The sequence below is a fragment of the Natator depressus genome, chromosome 2, assembly GCF_965152275.1.
Source record: "Natator depressus isolate rNatDep1 chromosome 2, rNatDep2.hap1, whole genome shotgun sequence".
NCBI lineage: Eukaryota > Metazoa > Chordata > Testudines > Cheloniidae > Natator > Natator depressus.
The window spans coordinates 73,215,605-73,238,639 of NC_134235.1; the positions used below are offsets into that span (position 1 = coordinate 73,215,605).

Sequence of the window (23,035 nt, forward strand, 5' to 3'; positions counted from 1 at the left end):
CTCAACGAAGTGGGGACCAGGGTTTCCACAACCTGACCTCCCCAATAAGAAGAGATAATTTTGGCAGCTGGAGGAGCTGACTAGAGGAAGGGAGCTCCCCTACAAGCAGGACTGATATTGAAAAGATCTGGAGGAGCTGGGGGGTTGGTCCTCCGTTCCTGCAGTTAGCTTTCTCCAGCATCACAGAGGCCCTTGCTAACTGTTCCTCCAGTGGGCGTGATCTGGAGTGGCAGAGAGGCCGTATTATTTGCATGTGCCCTAGAGGGTGTTGGTGTGGTCTCTAGCTTTTCAGTTAACAGCATTCAGGACTCGTAACACAGCTGTCTACAAAGTTTTTGTGTAGGCTGTTGCTATAGACTCAGCCTAATCTTTTGCATTTATATCTATTGGATTGTGGAGTAGTCTCCCAAGGGAAGAGGAGAAAGCCGATCATGTGAGTTATTTAAAACAAGACTGGATAAAGCACAAAATAATACACACGAGGAAAAAATCTTTCATTATCCGGGGATGGACTTGATGACCTGATAGTTTTTTTACACCTCTAATATCTCCGATTATAATACACCTTTATCTCAAGGGATCCCACAACATATCACAAACTATAAACTAGAAAATGAAACCACCTTGGGGCAGCTGGCTGTAGCTAGCAGGCAGCCTGCACACATGTAGAAAAATGAGGAAAAGGGGAAACATTATTATAATTTTTTATTATTGAACAAATATGAGTGCTGTTTTCCAATATCTTAATGCAGCCAGTGTACACAGAAGAACGAACAAGTGGGTAAGTCACTGAATGCTGTGGTACTAAGGTCAACTGTGGATGTGATTCATTGTGGTTTATTAGGAGACAGGGAACCAAGTTCCAGTGAAACCTCTAATAAGTTACTATGTTGTATTTAGAACATCTTTTAATCCTAACTCTTTGTTTCAGATTGGTTCATGTTCTAATGCACAACAACAGTTAAAGAATAGAAAACTTGCTTCCTTTTTACATAAAGAGAGAAAAAATGCAACAAAGGTCCCAGCTGCAGGAAAAAAAATGTGAACACAGTACTTGGTTCATGCTCAGCTAGAACACAGAACACTGCTGATAACAATTATGAAGATCCTTACCATATGCAAGTTAACTGTTGCAGAAATAAAAGAATAATCATTAATCTTAATTGTACAGCAGCAGGCTATTTCATCTAAATCTTTGTTCTGGATTAACTGACTATGCCTTAAGTATATTGGTATAAACCCATTCCATGCAGTGCCCAATTCTGCTCCCCTTACTCATGCAAGTATAGTAGTCTCCTTGCTTTCACTATGGAAGTGTTTGCTTTCACTATGACTACTCACGAGTAAGGCAGGAAAGATTTCTGTCCTTATTGCACAGATTAAAAAGAAGGCAGATGGGTTTTATTTAAAAAAAAAAAGCCTGGGTCCACTTTGGTCTTCAAAATAATTTAAAAACCTGTTTTAGCTCGTTCTGTTCTCTTACCATACAGTCCTAAAGGCCAAATTAAGCTGGTATGTCCCATGGGTTTTCTTAAGGGTGCATCAGATCTAATACTGGCAAGGATTCCTACAGAATGAATAGCTCTCGGGTCACTTTTGACTAAACATTTGCTATAAGAGATTTTCCCTTCTAAAGGACGTTACCAAAATGGTTCGTATGGGTTCACTTTTTCAATTGCTGCCTCATAATGGATTTTCTCTTAGATCTTCTTTAGATAGTTGGTTCTTCACATCAATGGCTGTAGTAAAAATTAATTGGAAAAATAAGGATATGTTCCATGGCTGAAAATTTCTCCTGAGCAAAGCCTTGCTAACACTGACTTCAGTGCAGGAGCAGTATGTTACAGCTGAATGGTGAAAGGTGCTCTCCATCTGCAGATGTCAGGCTCCTAACGATCATGCTGGTCAGGACTGAACATATGGTTGAGCAGTGTTTTTCTAATCTTGGTTCTGCTGGCAGGGATTGGCCTGTTAGTCCTGCGGACTTTGTTTACAGTGGGGGAGGGAAAAGATGAGTGAGGGAGTGAGAGTTGGAATAAACGGTTTGAACAGTCCTAACTGTCCCTTCATCACAGAAATACAGGCTTTGTAGTCTACATTGGCTTGTTGTGTAAGTCATCCATTTGGGAGGAATAGATTTGGTTGCTTCTGCCCTTGAAAATTGAACTGCTGTTGTAAGAGAAATAAAAATAAAAGATGGTTTGTCCTTTGAATTATGGAAATATAATTTAGTCGGGCAAAAAAGACCCAAGTAACTCTTAAAAACCACCAAACAAGTTTACTTTAGAGCACTTTATTTTTCAAAAATTGATCTTCACGCAAACAAAATATAGTGCAGAATCCACCTCTCAAAATAAAAATCAGCCAGCAAGTTTAGTGTTTGTGAAAGGTGTCAGCCCAACAGCCCCAGATACCACACTACAAGGAACAGCAGGTGCTGTGCCAGTGCAAGCCCCCACCTAGTGCCTTGCTCATGTGTCTCAACCCTTTCCTGTGGGGTAAGTAAGTCCAGACAGCTCTACCCCAGAGTATGGCGCATATTGATGGTTTGGTTAGGAGAATGGGGCAGGGATGGAATACTGCTGTGCTCTGGTGATTCCTGGCCCCTTTGCCATTGCAGCTTGGAGAGATTTACTGTATCTGCTCTTAGCTGCACTAAGGCCTGAACCAGCCCCTGGTTGGCCCAAGAATCAAGGGTTTGTAAAGGTGACGTAATGCTACTTATGTCTCATCATCTGACTCTACGATCAGCTGCACCAGGCACAGCATCAGTTCAGTTTAAGATCTGGCTCTTGGTCTCCCTGCTGAGATTGCTAATGAGGGTGCCAATTAATGGTTTGTTGCATTGTGGTTTTGGTGGTGGAGACAGCTGTCCACTGGGAGCTGTGCTAAGACCATGAACCCGTTATTTATAGGCCACTGAAAGGTGGACACAGAACCATAGGGTATGTCTACACTACGAAATTAGGTCGAATTTATAGAAGTCGGTTTTGTAGAAAGCGTTTTTATACAGTCGATTGTGTGTCCCCCCACACAAATGCTATAAGTGCATGTAGTTGGCAGAGTGTGTCCACAGTACCAAGGCACACACAGTACCACAGTACTTCCGGAGCGTTGCACTGTGGGTAGCTATCTCACAGTTCCCGCAGTCTCTGCTGCCCATTTGAATTCTGGGGAGAAATCCCAGTGCCTGATGGGGCTAAAACATTGTCGCGGGTGGTTCTGGGTACATATCGTCAGGCCCCCCTTCCCTCCGTGAAAGCAAGGGCAGACAATCGTTTTGCGCCTTTTTTCTTGAGTTACCTGTGCAGACACCATACCATGGCAAGCATGGAGCCCGCTCAGCTAACCGTCACCGTATGTCTCGTGGGTGCTGGCAGACGCTACACAGCATTGCTACACAGCAGCAGTTTATTGCCTTTTGGCAGCAGACAGTGCAGTATGACTGGTAGCCGTCATTGACGTAGTCCTGGGTGCTCTTTTAACCAACCTTGATGAGGTCAGGGGCGCCTGGGCAAACATGGGAATGATTCAGCCAGGTCATTTCCCTTTTAAGTTTCGTCTCATGGCATTCAGTCCTACCGGCAGTGCACTGTCTTTTAATCAGCAGCCAGCAGAAGATGATGGCCAGCAGTCATACTGCACCGTCTTCTGCCGAGCACCCAGGAGATGACGATGGCTAGCAGTCATACTGCACAGTCTGCTGCCAGCAAGATGTATAAAGATAGATGAAGTGGCTCAAAACAAGAAATAGACCAGATTTGTTTTGTATTCATTTTCTCCTCCCTCCCTCTGTGAAATCAACGGCCTGCTAAACCCAGTTTTGAGTTCTATCCTTGAGGTTTTGCGCTCTATCCTTGAGGGGGCGATTCAGTTTCTCGCAAAGCCACCCCCTTTGTTGATTTTAATTCTCTGTAAGCCAACCCTGTAAGCCATGTCGTCAGTTGCCCCTCCCTCCATCAGGGCAATGGCAGACAACCGTTCCGCGTCTTTTTTCTGTGCAGACGCCATACCACGACAAGCATGGAGCCTGCTCAGATCACTTTGGCAATTAGGAGCACATTAAACACCACACACATTATCCAGCAGTATATGCAGCACCAGAACCTGGCAAAGCGAAACCGGGCGAGTAGGCGACGTCAGTGCAGTGATGAGAGTGATGAGGACATGGACATAGACTTCTCTCAAAGCACTGACCCTGGCAATGTGGGCATCATGGTGCTAATGGGGCAGGTTCATGCAGTGGAACGCTGATTCTGGGCTCGGGAAACAAGCACAGACTGGTGGGACCGCACAGTGTTGCAGGTCTGGGACAATTCCCAGTGGCTGTGAAACTTTTGCATGCGTAAGGGCACTTTCATGGAACTTTGTGACTTGCTTTCCCCTGCCCTGAGGCGCAAGAATACCAAGATGAGAGCAGCCCTCACACTTGAGAAGCGAGTGGCAATAGCCCTGTGGAAGCTTGCAACGCCAGACAGCTACCGGTCAGTCAGGAATCAATTTGGAGTGGGCAAATCTACTGTGGGGGCTGCTGTGATGCAAGTAGCCAACGCAATCAAAGATCTGCTGATATCAAGGGTAGTGACCTTGGGAAATGTGCAGGTCATAGTGGATGGCAATGCTGCAATGGGATTCCCTAACTGTGGTGGGGCCATAGACGGAACCCATATCCCTATCTTGGCACTGGAGCATCAAGCCGGCGAGTACATAAACCGCAAGGGGTACTTTTCAATAGTGCTGCAAACACTGGTGGATCACAAGGGACGTTTCACCAACATCAACGTGGGATGGCCGGGAAAGATACATAACGCTCGCATCTTCAGGAACTCTGGTCTGTTTCAAAAGCTTCAGGAAGGGACTTCATTCCCAGACCAGAAAATAACCGTTGGGGATGTTGAAATGCCTGTAGTTATCCTTGGGGACCCAGCCTACCCCTTAATGCCATGGCTCATGAAGCCGTACACAGGCAGCCTGGACAGTAGTCAGGAGCTGTTCAGCTACAGGCAGAGCAAGTGCAGAATGGTGGTAGAATGTGTATTTGGACATTGGCGCAGTTTACTGACTCGGTTAGACCTCAGCGAAACCAATATTCCCACTGTTATTACTGCTTGCTGTGCGCTCCACAATATCTGTGAGAGTAAGGGGGAGACGTTTATGGTGGGGTGGGAGGTTGAGGCAAATCGCCTGGCTGCTGGTTACGCACAGCCAGACACCAGGGTGGTTAGAAGAGCACAGGAGGGCACGGTGCGCATCAGAGAAGCTTTGAAAACCAGTTTCATAACTGGCCAGGCTACGGTGTGAAAGTTTGTTTGTTTCTCCTTGATGAAACCCCCCCGCCCTTTGGTTCACTCTACTTCCCTGTAAGCTAACCACCCTCCCCTCCTCCCTTCAGTCACCGCTTGCAGAGGCAATAAAGTCTTTGTTGCTTCACATTCATGCATTCTTTATTAATTCATCACACAAATAGGGGGATAACTACCAACGTAGCCCAGGAGGGGTGGTGGAGGAGAGAAGCACCAGGAGGGGTGGTGGAGGAGGGAAGGACAAGGCCACACAGCACTTTAAAAGTTTAAAACTTTAAAACTTATTGAATGCCAGCCTTCTGTTGCTTGGGCAATCCTCTGGGGTGGAGTGGCTGGGTGGCCAGAGGTCCCACACTGCGTTCTTGGGTGAGGAGGCTATGGAACTTGGCGAGGAGGGCGGTTGGTTACACAGGGGCTGTAGCGGCGGTCTGTGCCCCTGCTGCCTTTCCTGAAGCTCAACCATACACTGGAGCATATTAGTTTGATCCTCCAGCAGCCTCAGCATTGAATCCTGCCTCCTCTCATCACACTGCTGCCACCTTTCAGCTTTAGCCCTCTTTTCAGCCTGCCACTTACTCTCTTCAGCCTGCCACCTCTCCTCCCGGTCATTTTGTGCTTTCCTGCACTCTGACATTGTCTACCTCCACGCATTCGTCTGTGCTCTGTCAGTGTGGGAGGACAGCATGAGCTCAGAGAACATTTCATCGTGAGTGCGTTTTTTTCACCTTCTAATCTTCACTAGCCTCTGGGAAGGAGAAGATCCTGTGATCCTTGAAACACATGCAGCTGGTGGAGAAAAAAAAGGGACAGTGGTATTTAAAAAGACACATTTTATAGAACAATGGGTACACTCTTTCACGGTGAACCTTACTGTTAACATTACATACATAGCACATGTGCTTTCATTCCAAGGTTGCATTTTGCCTCCCCGCAGCGTGTGGTTAGCCCCTCCACCCTCCCCGCTCCCCGTGGCTAACAGCGGGGAACATTTCTGTTCAGCCACAGGTTAAATCGATCTAATGCTGCTAAATTTGACCTAAACTCGTAGCGTAGACCAGGGCTTAGATCCCTAAGCACCCTATGATGAACTTCATCAGACCTGCCAAGTTGAATACATCTAACTTACCTAAATATTCTTTAACCTGTTCTTTCCCTATTTCAGCTAGCATTTCTTCCCTTTGTTGTTAATACTAACTGTGTTGAGTATTGCTAACCAGGGAGAGTAAAATTAAAGATGATACATTTCTGAGAACAAAAGGGAGACTTTTTCACAGTGAATCAAGCAATTCACAGCAGACAGCACGTGTGCTTTAAGTACAAGGTCGCATTTTGCCTTTTATATTGAGCGCTTGCTGGTATGGTGACACATCACATATGGCTGAGCAACAGAATTCGGTTTCCATGCAGCCATGGTAAGGCAAAGGGTACATAGGGTAGGCTTCTTATGGTAGGCTTCTTATGCATAACATGTGGGAATTGTTTCAAACTGCAGCACCATCCTTTCCCATAGCAAGCATTTCTTCTTTTTGATCAGAGTTCTGCCTGCACAGATGCTTTTCCCCATACAGCAGTCAGATCCAGTGTCTCCCTTTCGGTCCATGGTGGAGCTCGTTTGCAATTCTGGGGGGACTGCATGGTCACCTGTGCTGCTGAGTTCGCCACGCTGACCAAACAGGAAATGAAATTCAAAAGTTCCCGGGGCTTTTCCTGTGTACCTGGCTAGTGCATCAGAGTTCAAAGTGCTGTCCAGAGCGGTCACATTGGAGCACTCTGGGATAGCTCCCGGAGGCCAATACCGTCGAATTGTGTCTGCGCTACCCCAAATTCAACCTAGGATGGTCGATTTTAGACCTACTCCCCTCGCCGGGGAGGAGTACAGAAGTCAATTTTAAGAGCCCTTTTGGTCGATGGAATGGGGTTGGTTGTGTAGACGCATTCATTTTAAAATCGACCTAACGCGGCTAAATTCGACCTAACCCCATAGTGTAGACCAGGACTCAGGGATGTGGATTTTCCACACTGCAGAGCAATGTAGTTATACTGACATAAATTTTCAGGCTATGATAGTGTGTTATACATGTCCAGAAATATAACTAGATATAGAGTTAAGTATCAGGCTACCCATAAAACACAAGCTTCTACTAACAGGAAGGTGACAAAAACTGTGAAAAACATTCAAACAAGTATGAGGGTGATGGTAACCCTGTCACATATATATTATCTTCAAACAAGAAAAAAAGTGAGGATGCTCTCTGGCTAATCCAGGAGGCAGAAGGAAAACAAATCAGAAATACTGGAGGTCTCCACAAATGGGTAGAAATATTAGCATCAAAACACTCTAAACTTATTTTTCACAGGACAGAACAACTTTTCGCTCTTCAAGTTGCTTTATGTGGTAATTATCATCACTTCAGTTGTAAGAATTTCCTGAATGACACTTCAGTGGGCAGGCCAAGAACTGATTAAGTTTGGACAGCAAAGTACACTTTCAGTTCTAGAAAGAGTCTGTCTGGGTCAGCTCCTGCTGCCGCCAGTAATGTTTTATATATTCTGAACATAGAGAACTTCAGCTCCCAGTGCTGGCAATTCAATACCTCTCACAGCGTTAAATTCACTTACATTTTATTTTAAGACTATCAAAAATCCAAATATAAGAAAAATCTTCTTTTAATGTTATGCTTTTCCTTACCTTGAAACTGCCAGTTCTCTGTATCTGTAGTACATGTAGTGATAGTGAGATATTTCTTTTCCCCTAAGTCAGTTATTGTAGTAAAGCAATTGCATCTATTCCTGTTGAGGATGCTTAGGGATGTATAAATTGTGTGTGTGTGTGGGGGGGAGGGTTTCAAAAGAGATTACTAAATTCTCTGGTCCTGTAACCTTGCTATTACTTATTTGCTCCAGGTTGCTGAAAAGTAATAAGAAATCTACCAGTTACATTTTCACTTTTAACATTTTTTTCTGGTCTCAACAAAATTTAACAGCTAACCTGTTAGATTGTAAAGCATGCTGTACGTTACAGGTAATCATGCACTAGCAGAAAGCAACATAGACCTATAATGCCACCTTTTTTCAGACAAATGAAATGCAACTACAGCATGCCAAAAGTAACCTAACACGGAAGCGAAGTTTACAGGAGAACTCATTACTCCAAAGTGCTGCTAGTGAAATTAAATATGTGTTTTTGAATTATTTTCCAAATACTCATAACCTCAGATGTAAGGATGTTCCCAGAGGGAGCATTTTTAATAAATAACGTGATATGAATACACCAAGATCCACGTATTATAACTGGGTTCCAGGAGAATTCCATGGCCATAGATCAACACAGCTCAGTAACAAAACTCAAAAACCAAAATTAAATTACTTAAAAATAATCCTGGCTAAATTATAGAAAACTTTGAAAAGTCAGGAAAGATCAGGAGACTGCCAGCAGGATGTAGAGCCCTTGCATCTAGATCACTGGTTCAAATTTTGTCTACATTGGTTGTTCCTGCTAGTTGTTACTACCTGACATGCTGTAGAGAACTATCCCTTACTGGCAGGGGGGGTGGACTGAGTGGCCTAATCTCTTCCATCCATGATGTAGTTGTACCGACCTAATTCCTGATGGGAAGCTGTCCCATTAACCTAGCTACCGTCTTTCAGGCAGCTGGAGTACCTATGCCAAAGGGAGGAGCTCTCCCATCGGCGTAGGCAGCGTTGTCACTAAGTGCGAAAGCACTGGTAGGCAGACCCTGAATGGGGTCAATTTTTTCACACTTTCTGCATGTTTCATGGTGAAACAGAAGTCTTGGCAACAACAAGTGCGTAAAAATGCAGACTTTTGTTTCGTAAACCAGATCTACACTACAGTCTTATGCCGGCATAGCTATGCTGGTTATGGGTGTAATCTCTGACTGACGTAGCTATGCCGGCAAAAGACTGTAGACACAGTTATACAAAAAAAAACAACCCCCAAACAGTAATACAAATATTAATAAATAATAAAACTGTGTTTTTGACGATAAAACTTATTATATTTATGGGGGCTGTAATAAACTATAATGGAAAAAACAGATGTGGTGATATATTCTACATCTGGTACAGTATACCGGTATGGCTACACTCACCAAAGTATCCCTAGTATAGACCAGGCCTTTGTATTCACACAGCTGTGAAAAACTATTGTAAAAGTTTCTCAGAGCTAGGCAATTCCTCCAATGTCATCAGTAAAAAGAAGCAAATGCCTCAAAACATTGCTCATGAATATTTGCTCAAACAAACCATTTAGATTGATTTTGGCTGTCTTACACTCCCTTCAATTTCTATTTTTCTAGCTGACAAATTTTCTAGCAGAAATGTTTGCAGCAACAGCAAATTTGAAGTGACTGTTAGCAAATATTTTCAGAAAATTGCTTTCAAAATCAAAATTTGAGTATTCCCACTAGAAACCTGATTCTAAGAGTTGCTAACTCTCAGGGAACAAAAAACAATAGGCTGTGACTAATGTGTCCAGTAAAAACTAGCCAATGCTTTTCAGATTTCAAATACAGAATATTCAAACAAATTGTTAACAATAATTATTTTCCAGAATAATTTTAATAATGAATGTATTGATGAAAATAACAGACAGTACAGTTTGGGATAATGTACTTATAATAATGTACTTCAGGCAGTTGAAGGCTGCTATCAAATCCCACCTCACTCTTCTCTTCTGCAGACTAAATAAGCCCAGTTCCCTCAGCCTTTCCTCGTAAGTCATGTGCCCCAGCCCCCTAATCATTTTCGTTGCCCTCTGCTGGACTCTCTCCAATTTGTCCACATCCCTTCTGTAGTGGGGGGACCAAAACTGGACACAGTACTCCAGGTACTCACCAGTGCCGAATAGCCATTCAGATATCCCCATATAGAGTCAGAAAACATTCTTTCACTTGAGGCTTTTATATAAATCCTTTTAAAACAAAACACAATAAAACATGAAACTTTTAATGTAATCGAGCTTGTGTTGTTTATATTTAATCTCTTATCTCTATGGCACGTGAATTAGCAATAAAGGTTGCTCATTTTATCTCACTAGATTTCTCTTTATTTTCATGACTTGTTTTCACAATTTGTTTGATTTGTTCACTTATCAGTTTATTCTGTGTGGATTTTATGGCTCAGGAAGTTTCAGAAACTGGATTCCTCAGATGAAATTGACCCTTTATATGGGCCTGACAGAGTAAATGTCTTTGATTTTCCTCTCTCCATCTGCTGGTAGAAGGAGATATTACCCATCCAGACTGAAGCAGTGGGGAATTGCAGAAACTGTAAATTAGAGTAGGTAAATTTTCCTTTTAATGCTATGTATACTTTCTATTAGGAACTGGTTGGAGACCATCAGTTTATTTCACTTAGACTACTAAATGCTTGCTATCAAATGGAAATAACATTAGATCACTTACATATCTGGGCTGAATAGAAAGGAATAACTTAGATGTTCAATACTATGTATACTGTTACTAATTCCCCGTGACATCTATTCTCCGAAGTGTATAATATTTTGAACTATGCTCACAAGGTAGCGTTTAGGGTTCCTGGTACTGCAGATTGATGTGCTGGTGCAAGATGGAAATTTTTAAATTTAGGATGGTGCAAGAGACCCTTCTGAATGGTTGTCAGTTCTTATATATATTAGTAATTTTTTTATATTTACTGATAGAATAGATGAATGGAAGATCATATAGCAGGGTTTTCAACATGTTCAGCATTTTAAAGGTTTTTCTGACCATGTACCATGCTCCTTCTTTACATGCACTACAATTGCCTTCCACTAATAATTACAATATATTTACAATATTAAGTACAGGAAATGGTAAAACTAATTAAACAGTTGCATATGACTGTAGTAGGTGTCACCAGGTTGTGCTGTTACACATAGTTTAACAAGTTCTTTTTCTTGGTATTCAAGCCGTGTTCAGTCTTCTGAAGAAATGCCGTATTGTTAGTTTGGTGATGCTATTCTTTTTGAATGAGCTGTTGCAAACAGCAAGAGAGTTTTCTCTTTGCCTTAATCTAACAAATGTCAATTTTTGGTGCAGAGTAACTTCCTGGAGACTGGGTACAAGTCTTGGGCTGATATTTCTGAAAGAGGGGTTTGCCTGCTTGCCACTTGTGACTACCTCTGTTCAAGGACTGGTATATGTAATATAAATAAAACAAGTTGCACCAAGAATACATCTCCAGACTCCATGTTGCTGATTTCTCCTCTAACTGGAAGCCCAGTCTGCAAGGCCTCAAACTCTGCTACCACTCGGCAGAGGGGCAGCTGTACATTGCCTGGTTTAACTCTGCTGCTCTCGTAAACTAGTGGGGGTCAGAATAATTTTAGACATGGTTTCTGCTGCTTTCACAGTAACACCATGTTTGTGTGTAATTTATATCTTGTAATAAAAATATTTATGTTGATTGCTGTTGATATCTACTCATGTTTTGTAGATGTTACTGTTCTTGGTGTTTTACAGCAGAGGTTTTTATGGACCTATGCAAGTTTTTATGGATCAATGAATCTTCTACTTTTTTCCCTTTTATTTAGAGCCATCGTGTTTAGTTTTATAGGAGTGTTTTTCAAACACTGTAAAGGTTCTGGTAGTCATATTCTAGCCTGAAGAGAATGTTTTATTAGGCTAATTTCCCCCAAGACATTTAAACAAGAATGTGACACTTTTCGGAGTTACCTGAGGTAAATCTAGGGCAGGTGGAGAGTCCGGGGCTCCTCAGCAGCCCAGGCTCTCAGGGCGGCTCTTACTTCTGCCCGCTCTGGCTTCTGGCTTGGCCAGGGGGCAGGACCTCGGGGGGAGAGGAGGAGCAGGGGGCAGGGCCTCATGGCAAAGTGCGGGAAGAGGCTGGTGCTGCCCTGAGCCTCAGGCAGGCGCAGAGTGGCCCCTCGGGGAATCTGGGACAAATGCTGTCCCAGAGTCATTCAGCCAGGGACTTGAACTTCACATTTTGGGACTGTCCTGCCTCATTGAGGACGGGTGGGCACCCATAGCGAATCACTACCACCTGCTTAGAGATTGTGAGAGCTTTATCTGTGCCAACCAAGGGCTGCCACCGGCAGCACAAACACTCTGCTCTGGGCTCCACAAACCCCACTCTTTCTCTCTGCAGGCTAGCAATTTATACACTCCACTTTGTTACACGTGAGTGCCCAACCCCCCGTCTTCCCAGAGTGTACACTGATCCGCTGCTTCCATGGAAGCAGCGCACCCCAATTTACCTGCTTCGTCTCTGTTCAACAACTCTCCTTAGCACAGGCACTTAGATGTATCTATACCAAATTGAAATTTATTTAACAAAGTTTGAGTTACAGAGTCACATGAAAGTAAAAGGATTTGGAAACATAAGCTTACAAGTAAAAGAAAATTATAAAATGAAAACTATAGCTTATTCTTATTAACAGGTTACTTTCCTGTCTGATAAGGATTTTCACACCCAATGGTGAGTCCTTACAGCACTTGTCCACTACAGAGGGCTGGGATCCACTTTTCACAAATCATTCCCACTGGCAGACTGTTGCTTCCCTAATGGATAACATTTGTGCCCTCTTTCCTTCTCTAATACAGTCTCAGACTTTTGTCTTTGTCAGTGCTCAAGTCTGCATCTGTCCCAGAGTATAAACACAGAGCTGGGCTGAATCCATAGATGTCAATTGTTCTCGGTGTTGTTCTGAGACTCACCCTGGTTCAGGTGACAAGTTTCATTTCCATCCGTTTTGGAAGCCAATGTTCTACATGTTACACAACTACAAATGTTTTCCATACAAACATCCCGCAATAACCATGACAACCAGCTACTTGTTTAACATTTGGTAGAGACCACACACAACCTCCTTTGGTGAAATATTTAGAAGATGGATGAACACAGATGTAATATATCTGCCAGGGCATGGCTGGGGGTATCTGGGCATGGCTGTGTCACAAAGAGATTGCACTGCTGTTCTCAAGCTAGGAGCTATGTGCACTTTTGTTTCCATGACTTTGATAAAGTACTGTTCCTCTATGAAAAGTGATTGTGTTAAAATGACACCTTTTTACTGAATAGATCTTTCCCCGTCTACATTTAGCATCATAGCTGGTCCACTTGTGACATTTTTTTTTGTACTCCTGTCAGTCTGGCAGAGCCCACATAGGTTAAGAAGATTGAGCTAGGTTCTCTTTCTCCTTGCGCGTGATCAACCAAATTGTTCACAAAGTTCCAATGAGCTGACTGAAGAAAATGTGGGTTACGTTGGTGGCTCCAAATCATTAGTTTAGCCAGCAGAACTTTTATTACTGGTGATGATATGTAAGAAAGAAAAAACCCAAGTAGTCTGTCAGAGTTAAGGTTGAGTTTGTAGGGTTGTTAGTTAGAGAAAACATCTATTTACTTGTAGCCTGAGCACATTTGCTTGGGAAATCACGGTGAGACAATAAACATGGACCCCTAGAATGCCATTTTTAATGGGTAAAATTTTCAAAAGCACCTTCGTGGCTTAGGAGCCTAAGTCCCATTGACTTTCAATGAGATTTAGGTTCCTAAGTGCCTATGTCACTTTGAAAATGGAGTTTAGGCTCCTAAGTCCTCTAGGTACTTTTGGAAAAATGTACCCAAAATCAGCTTTCAAAGTAGAACTGGACTTTCATGTTTCTAACAAATTGTAATATTGTAAGAAAAACATGATGGGATGGCATAGGGCAGCAAAGACCTTGGGATAGCCGGTGTTCCCTTCAAAACTGTTATGTTCTGGGTGGAAATGTTGGGCTTTAGCATCCCCTCTGCTTTTTCCTGATTGAATTTGGAGAATTGGGAGATCACGGTCTCTATTTTGCACTGAACTGTCAAAATCTTTAAAGCCTCTTTATCATCCTTCAAGTTACTCATCAAAACTCACCTCTGCTGCAATTCATACACGAAACTGCAGTCTGATAATGACCAGGAAGGTGAAGAGCTAGATATACTGCTCCTGAGTGGCGAAGAACTGCTCACATTCTATTATTTTTGTTACCACTAACCCCAACTCCCACTCTTCATGATGGCTTGTTTGTTTGTCTTATCTACCTGTTATGACTTGCCTTTTAGGTTGCAAGCTCTTTGGAGCAAGGTTTGTCCGTGTATATTTGTACAGCACCTAGTAGAATGAGCCCCTGTCCTGGCTGGTCTAGAGGTATTGCCACACTATAAATGTTAAATAATTGTACTGTCTTCATATTAAACAGTATATACCATTTATACTGACTGCCCCGATTTTGAAAGTTTGCCCTGATTCTCTGATATCTGAATAAGAAGTAATATAATGCATGGTTGAGAGTGGTGGGGAGGCTTTCCTTTCTTGTTTTTTTGAAAGGAGAGTGTGGGCAACTTATAAAAAGACCACTGCACATTGCAGACACCAAAATACATTTTCTCACAACAGTTTCTTCTACCAGCTTATTCTTGGAACATTCTTGGAATTTTGTGATGCTGTCAGCTATGGTGATGTAACACCTCTGTTTACAAATTAATATGCCGTAATGCATTTATCTTTAATTACAAGAGAATACCCTTCTAGGATATTTCCTAACAATACTCATTAGGAATAAACAGATGAAGTCCTTACCAGTTAATCAACACCACAAACTTCTTAGTGTTCTGAAAACTACATGAAATAACACTGTCACCTAATAAGAGTGCTTGAAAGCATTAGGGAATCCACAGTGCTTTTTGGCTGGTGAAAAGGTAATGATTGGTTAGAGATGGGCTGGAGGAGCTGCAGAGTTTCAGATGCACACTTCCCCAGGTTTAGGGCTATTCCAATCTGGGGTTTGGGTTGGGTCCATCTCTAGTCAGGATTTTAAATGTATAATAGGGGGGACAGCTTTGAAGCACATTGTGTAGAACTGACAAACCCATTGGGGCCAATGTAAGTGTTTTATAGTCCTTGAGTGGGAAGTGCTTTAGAAATGCAAAACATTTGTGTAAACCATGAGATGGGTCCATTCATGAACTTTGTTGAAAATAAAATAAGAAGATAAGTGGGATAGAATAAAAAAGAACAAATCAAACATTAGAATGTATTTATTCATATCAAGAATAGATTGGCAAGAATTTATTAGTGGTGGATTGCAGCTTGAAGTGATAGTGCAGCAATTGTCTAGTCAATTCTCATCTTTAGTCTTTATGTGGTAACCGCACCAGAATCGCAAGTGTTTTGTTACAAATGGGCCAACATAAACCTGTTCCATAGTAGCATTAAACATAGTAGTAATAATAGTATGATGATGTTAACATGTTAAGTTTTGAAAGCATTTTTTACATGAAATACACATCGAGGGTTAGGAGGGACTGTTGTCTCTGGAGGCCTAAATTCAAATTCTGTTTTGGCTCATGACTGAAAATGAATTAGCTGTTCTCATCCTAGTCCACACACACTTGTATCAAATCACCAAACCCAGCCTGCTCATGAGATTGCTAGCCTAGAAAACCAGGAATAGTGCCACTCAGGACTGATGCTCATTGGCAGGATTGTATGGAGAAACTTGTGCAAGCCCTGCCTGTACTTTCATCAGTACAAATTCACATACAGTTTTTAAAAAAATCTCCCATTTGGATGACACCAACTGAACTGTGGTGATTAACTCCTAAGACATATGAGTCGGACTTTTTAGTAGTGCTGAGCAACCACAGCTTCCATCACCTTTTGAAATCAGGCTATAGGTGTCCACAATTTGCTGTCACTTTTTCCAGTCAGACATCAGTGTGCAACACCTTAATGTTTTAAAATAATACTTTGTTTTATCTATGGTGTGGTGAGTTTTCATAAAATGAATTTTCAAATAGGTTTTCTAAGGGATGAACTCTTTATGGCAATAACTTCATTTGCATTAATAGTTACTATCTACTAAGTTAGCTGTGAACAACAATCTTTTATTAAATATTTTTATAAAATGCTGTTTGTGGACCAGCAGAAACAAGTGTAAATGATTTTTTTAAAAATAGCAATGTATAATGAAAAGTATTGTCTACATAATTTAGCAGTTCAATCAAATGACCTGTTTTTAAAAGAAGGCTTTTTCATTATTCTTATGATCATACATTTATTCTATAATGATGTTACTGTAATATATTGAATTGTTAAGTATTGCTCTGGGATAGTAACTTTAGATCTCTATGCAAGGGTCTTTATTTAATCAGATCTCACTAAAGGGGGATGCGTTCCATGATTATCATAATTCATCTATTCATCCTGCACTCCTTATCTTTTTTTCAGGATGGAGTAGGTGTAGATGAGAAGCTGTCTTTAAGGCGGGTAGCTGTGGTTGAAGATTTCTTTGACATTATCTATTCCATGCATGTGGAAACAGGGCCTAATGGAGAACAAATCCGAAAGCATGCTGGACAAAAGAGAACTTATAAAGCAGTAAGTAAACAAAAAACCAGAACATCTGTAAGTTAAAATATAGTAACACAATTGCATATCTATTTATTGTTTTTTTTAGATTGTGAGTTCTTTGGATTGGTGATTTTGTGGTTTTGATAGTTGAGCCAGAAGTATTACAGCCCATTACTTTCTGTGTGGGTACATGTGTGTGCATATATGCAAACATACAGGTTGAAAATGCTTAGGGTCAAATTTTCTACTGGTGTAATGGGTGCAAGTCTATTGACTTCAGTGGAGTTTTGCCCATTTGCACAAGCAGGGAATTTGGCTGTTTTAGTATGATTTGAAAGACAAGGCCTGTGAGGTAATATCTTTTATTGGACCAACTTCTGTTGGCGAGACTGACAAGCTTTTGAGCTTGTCTTTTTAATCTCAAAAACTTGTCTCTCTCACCAACAGAAGTTGGTCCAATAGAAAATATTACCTCACTCACCGTGTCTCTCTAATATCCTGGGACCAACAAGGCTACAACTACACTGCATCCTAATATGATTTGATAATTTATTAAAATGAAGCTCCAAGTTAATAGTATTATTTTAAATTATTATTAAATTGAAATGCAGATGTTTTTCCAGTTTATGAAGACTGTCAAAATACAACCATTAAGGTTTGTTAAATGAACTGCTGTATTTCAGCAGATGATTGAAATCTCCATTATACTTTGTTATTATAGAGTAAATACATTTTATTTAATGGTCTGCAGATTTGTAATACTTTTCCTGAAAATAAAAAGTTGAAAAGCAAGTAGATTCAATGGCATATCTGTTGACTGGTCAGATGTTAAACCAGTATAAACTGGCTGACTAAAGAGAAAATGCTTTCTAACATTGGAACTGTGTTTTATAGTTTGACCTAGACACTTCAATTCAACCTCGGTCTTGAAATATTTGTAATCTGATGTTTAACGGAGCAGTATCTTTCTGCAAATATGACATTTTCCCTTCTTAAAGAGAACTAATAAAATGTGTACTGTTACTTCCCAAGGTAAATAAAAAGTACTTCCTTGTCTGTAAATTAGTGACCTTAGTCCTATGAGTAGCCCCATTGGTTTTAATGGGGCTACTCATGTGAGAAAGGCAACCAAATTTATGCACACACATACACACACATTATGTATATATACCGTGTAAACAACACACACACACACACACACACACACACACACACACAATATTATAGCAGCATTCAATAGTGTCTCCATCATAGTTAAGGATTTATCGCTTTTCTTCTTTCCTGGGACCATTATCCCAGTGGTTTCCAGCTGCAGTAAGTTGAAACTTTACGCACATCAGCCTGGATGCAATCTTTAGAAACTAAAAAAAAAAAAAAAAAATGTAAATCATTTGAGCCATTCTTAATATGTCCAAAACAAACTAACATCAGCTTTTGCACTCCACTTTTAAGTGAGACCTTAATTAGACTCTGCTGGCCTAGCTGGGAAAGCATATTCCAGTGTCATGGACTCTCTTGAGCTCCTAGAGGATTAAATCTAAGGTCTGTTAGCTCAAGCAAACCAGCTGACTTCTGCCTCACAGAGTGGGAGGGAGTCTCTCAAGGAATCATGTCCCAAACCATTTAGGCCTTAGAGTTTTATAAATCCAAGTCAGTATGGCAGCTACTCCAAAAGTATTAGCTGAACCAAAACTGTGGTGATTTTCAGCCTCACATATCATCAGTGGGAATCATTCTTGATTTCTGTGAGTGTATTCGTCATATGTATTCACCAAATCGTTTGGGTGAACAAATTTTTAGAGTATAGGTGGTTCATGAACTGTTTGCTACAATTATTTGGTATTTGATATTCACAATTCATGGCATGTGATTGGTCACTTGGTATCACTTCTGCTCCCTGATGGGATGATTGAAACTTTTTAACAAGGGAACGATGAAGAGAAAATTCTGAATGTCAGCCCCTCTTCTGGAACTCTTGGGATTCATAAATATTTTCATGAATATCATCAGCTTCCTGAATACTTGTGAATAATGAATATATGACCCCCCAAACAGCAGCAAATTAAATTCAAATAGCTTAGTAGTGAACCTGCTTTTTCATAATTCTATCAGCTCTAGTCAAAACTTAGAATATTGCCCAGGCATGATTAGTAAGGCAAAGAAACTGGCAAAGGTTGTAATTTATTGTAACTTAAATTAACTATGGCTTGTATTTCTCTGGGTAAACAAGTCTGGAAAATGTAAGAAAAGGCCTGAATCTGCACCTGGTTCCTGTTCTGAACAAAGTTTAAGACTGTTTTCAGTTTTGAAAGAGGACTCCCCTCCCATCCTGATCCCGATGCTGAAGTGCTGGAAGACATCAGTATGTCATGCTGCAAACTTGCCCAGCATACCATCCTGGCATAACTAGGCTCAATTTGTGAACTGACCATCCTTAGTCTTCACCACAGGTATTAATTTTAAATTGCAAGGCATTGTGGAAATGAATGGCACTTGTACAGTTTCAGTGGGACTTTACATAATGATGCTGCACAGGAAGATAACTATGCAATTTGGTGGTTCTGTGATAATAGTATTTTGGAGGGAGCTGCAGTACATTTTCATCAGCTGAAAAGTGTGTCAAACTCAAACTGCAGGATTCCTCAACACAGAGTCCATTAATTGCTTAGGAAACTATCTGTGTTATAGTATGTAGTTATATACTAAGCTCACATTCTCTCCTTCTACCTTGACTCCAAGTACCCCGCAAGCATCATACAAACTGTATCATGCAGAGCCAAGACTTTTTCCCTTAGGCTCAGTATATTAATCTTAACCATGGAAAAATGCCAGTAAGTTGCTAATTGGGCTAACAAAAGCAAGTACATTCTTTTTTATTCTTCTTACTGACTACCCTGCTACATGTAGGTGTCCTAGTTTATATGGTATGTAAGACCACCTAGAGACTGACACTATTAGATTACACTATTACACGTCTATGAACCAAATTCTTTGCTGATATAACTCTCTTAATGTTAGCGGAGTTGCGCAAGCAGAGAATTCGGCCCTCTATGTATTGCAGTGAAACAAGAATTGTCTGGCTTTTGGGGTTTTAAATCACAGCTATAACATTTTAAAACAGATTTTTGCAAGTATTGTAGCAGACTAGAGAAACAATGTATATAGTGATTATTAGTTAGTTTCAGAACTGCCTGTGATGTTTACAGACATTAAAAAACAAGGTCCTTGTCCTGATGTAATCACATTAGCATATAGACAGTGTAGTTAAACATCACGGGCAGTAAAGTAATTTCTCCACAAATAATGCTCATGGTGCTTATGCCTTGCTGTTCCACAGGCACACAAGTGTTTAGGGGAAGGGAGAAGAGTGCAAGGAGCCTATTCCTTGGAGTACAGGATCTGCACCCTGTCAGGTGCAAGGCTCCAAAATGCCTGTTTGAGGCGGGCAGCTGTGGGACACACTGGCTAGCACAGCTGGTGGAGCAAGCAGGAAAAAGTATGCTGTGCTCCCTGAAGGGGTGTATCAGCCAGCACAATCCTCATGCGCAGCTGGGAGCTCCAGGAAGAATTCTCTTTCCTTGAGACAGAATTCCCCCTGGAGCTCCACCTATAGTATTGGGGCTTAAAGGTACAACTGAGCCCACATTATGTATAGATCTCAAACCATGGGAAGAATATTGCAGTGGCAAAATGGGGAGGGATGAGATGGGAGGGAAATGCTATTGAGAGAACAGATTCAATATTTTTTGGCGGGGGGAGGGGAATTGATTTGTTTTTAAAGTTTGTTTAATCCTGTATTCTGGACACAGTTCTTCCAAAGCACTAAAATTTACTAATATCTCCCTGCCTGGAAGCCTGCATGACTTAGTGGGAAGAACACAAGGATTCTGTTTTTTCTGGGTAATCAGTGTAAGCAAAATTCATGTGATGTTCTCAGCCTAATTCTTGTGGGGAAACACTTCCATGTTCTGTTGTGGGTGGGAATGGGGTGCTGTTTGCATAGGCTTTGGACTGCTCAGTTTTTGGGCCTGTAAACAGGTAGGCTATCTCACCAGCCCAGGAAAGAACCAGTGCTATACTCAAGTCTGTTTCAGGCCCTTGACTCAGGGCACTATTCATTGTTTAAACCCCAGAACAAAGCAATTCCCCTGACCAATGCAGGCAGTTCCCAAAGGCTTGTCCCTTGCCTCTGTCACAGGCCCATCCCCAAAGATATAGGACACACTCATCTTTAAATCCCCTGATGGGTCATGTGACAGGCAGGTAGCCCTTAACCGATTCCTGTCTATTTTACCGTGACACAGGCCCCAAATTCATCTCTGGTATAACTGCATTGAACTTAGTAGACTTAAACCATGGATAGACTTAAACCGTTGAACCTGAGTTGCAATCACCCGTATAAAGGGAGAATTACTGGAAATGGCTGATCACTGCAATGCAGAAATCACACTATAGATGCTTGAATTATACATGGACTTGTTAGACTAAAAGAGGCTCTTTAGTTTTCAGCATTGCAAGTCCATAAACATTCATGACTACCTTAGTTTGTTTTCTCTCTCTTTGTTACTTCTTGCCTTTCAAACAAATGGCAACAACAAAACAGTTCTACCTTAGTTCTCTCACTGATTGAGTAACAAGTGTTGGAGTAGACAGAGGTGGATTAATATTTCCTGGAGCCCTGGGCCAGAGCAAGTGGGGGCCCCTCCCTACCCCTTCCACCTGTGGTCCCACCCCCATTCTGCCCCCTCCACATGTGAACACGGCCCCATCCCTTTCTGCCCCTTCCCTGGGGCTCCGCCCTTGTTCCACCCAGGGTCTCCCCCATTCTTCGCCCCCACTGTGGCCCCAAGACCAGAGAAGCTCTGTCCCTGCTGCTGGGGTCAGGGTCTGAGGGTGTTGAGGGCTTTCCCCACCACCACACCTGGCACTGCTGCCAGGGAGTGGGGTCAAGGGTGTGTGCGGGGGCTTCCCCCACCACCGCGGCTGTCCCGCCCACCTGGTGCTGCCGCCGGGGAGTGGGGTCTGGAGTTGCAGGGGTTTCCCGGCAACTGAGGAGCGGGGTCAGAGGCACAGAGTGCTTCCCCCACCGATGCCCCGCCCTGCCTGCCCGGTGCTGCTGCCTGGGAGTGGACTCAGGGCATGGGGCCTTTCCCCGCTCACCCGGGGCTCTGAGGCCTCCCAGTTGGTTGAAGACCCGGGCACAGGCCTCGTAGGCCTAGTGGCTAATCCACCACTGGGAGTGCGGCTCATGAGTATATTCAGGCCCTCATTCACCACCACATTACTTGTTTTACACTCCATTATACCAGCATAAAACTGGAGTAAGGCAGAGCCTCAGCTTGCATCTTTCAAAAATTTTAACATCTTTATTTTGCATTTTTGTATATATATTTGCCATTATCCAGGAACCAGGAGCCTAGTCATCGTGTCTCAGGATAAAACTCAAAAAATTAACCTTTATGAGCTTTTACAGAGGCACATTACCTGATTTGCACTGTCCAGCTGCATCCCAAATATGACTAAGTATGGAATCTTCTTCTAGCCTCCCAGGTCACTGTTCTGTTTCATGTTACATTATCTAATTACCTTTGGATCCCTTGTGAAAATGCTCATAAGGAGATAAGAAATTTTGAAGAAGCAAGAAAAGGTAATCTGGCCCAATATGCCTGTCCTTAAATTCATTGCACTCCTCTTTCACTTCTGGTTTGGTTTTGTTTTATTTTGCTACGCATTGACTACAAGCAGAGGAGAAAACAGCCAACTCCTTGCACAAAGTAATTTCTCTACAAATAATGCTCATGGTGTTTAGCACTTATAACAAGAGGCATATTAAGGCTTCTTGGACCCAGGACCACTGGTCTGTGAGGTTCAGAAAAGCACACACAAATTAATTTTGTTGTTAGCAGCATTAACTTTCCTCTCATTGGCATCTATCTCGGTAGAGCAGGGGCTACTGTGTAGTGGTAACGGGGAAGTCAGTGTCAGCACAGCTCCTGAGTAAGTTATGCTGCTAATGGAAAAAGAGGACAGAATTCAGCATGGAAAGACATGGATTCCACAGGGAGGATTTAGGGATTTGTGATTTCCAGTCCTGTAATCCTTGAGGACCCTCTTCACTGTTGCAAAGCCATATCTCCAGGTCTCCTACATCTTCTGCATGGCTGCATCTCCTTTTCCCCTGAAGAGAGAATGTATTGGGAACTCTTCAAGTTCATGTCCATTTCAGTAGTGGAAAGAGAATCCCTGACTGGGCCCTGCACTGATGCCCAGGCACAGAGGGCATGTCAGAGGTGTGGCTAGAACAAAAGGGTGTGGCTGGAGTGTGACAGCAATCCAGTAATCCTCAACTGATGGAACTAGT

At 42.1% G+C, this 23,035-nt stretch overlaps 1 protein-coding gene across 2 annotated transcripts in view; it reads left to right on the top strand.

Moving 5' to 3' along the window:
• NOL4 (nucleolar protein 4) overlaps positions 1 to 23,035 on the top strand; it is a 246,512-nt gene that overhangs the window by 29,021 nt on the left and 194,456 nt on the right. For both annotated transcript variants that reach the window (XM_074944423.1, XM_074944422.1), the window contains exon 2: positions 16,552 to 16,701. In XM_074944423.1, coding sequence (XP_074800524.1) covers positions 16,552 to 16,701 — 150 coding nt within the window. The remainder of the gene's footprint in view (positions 1 to 16,551; positions 16,702 to 23,035) is intronic.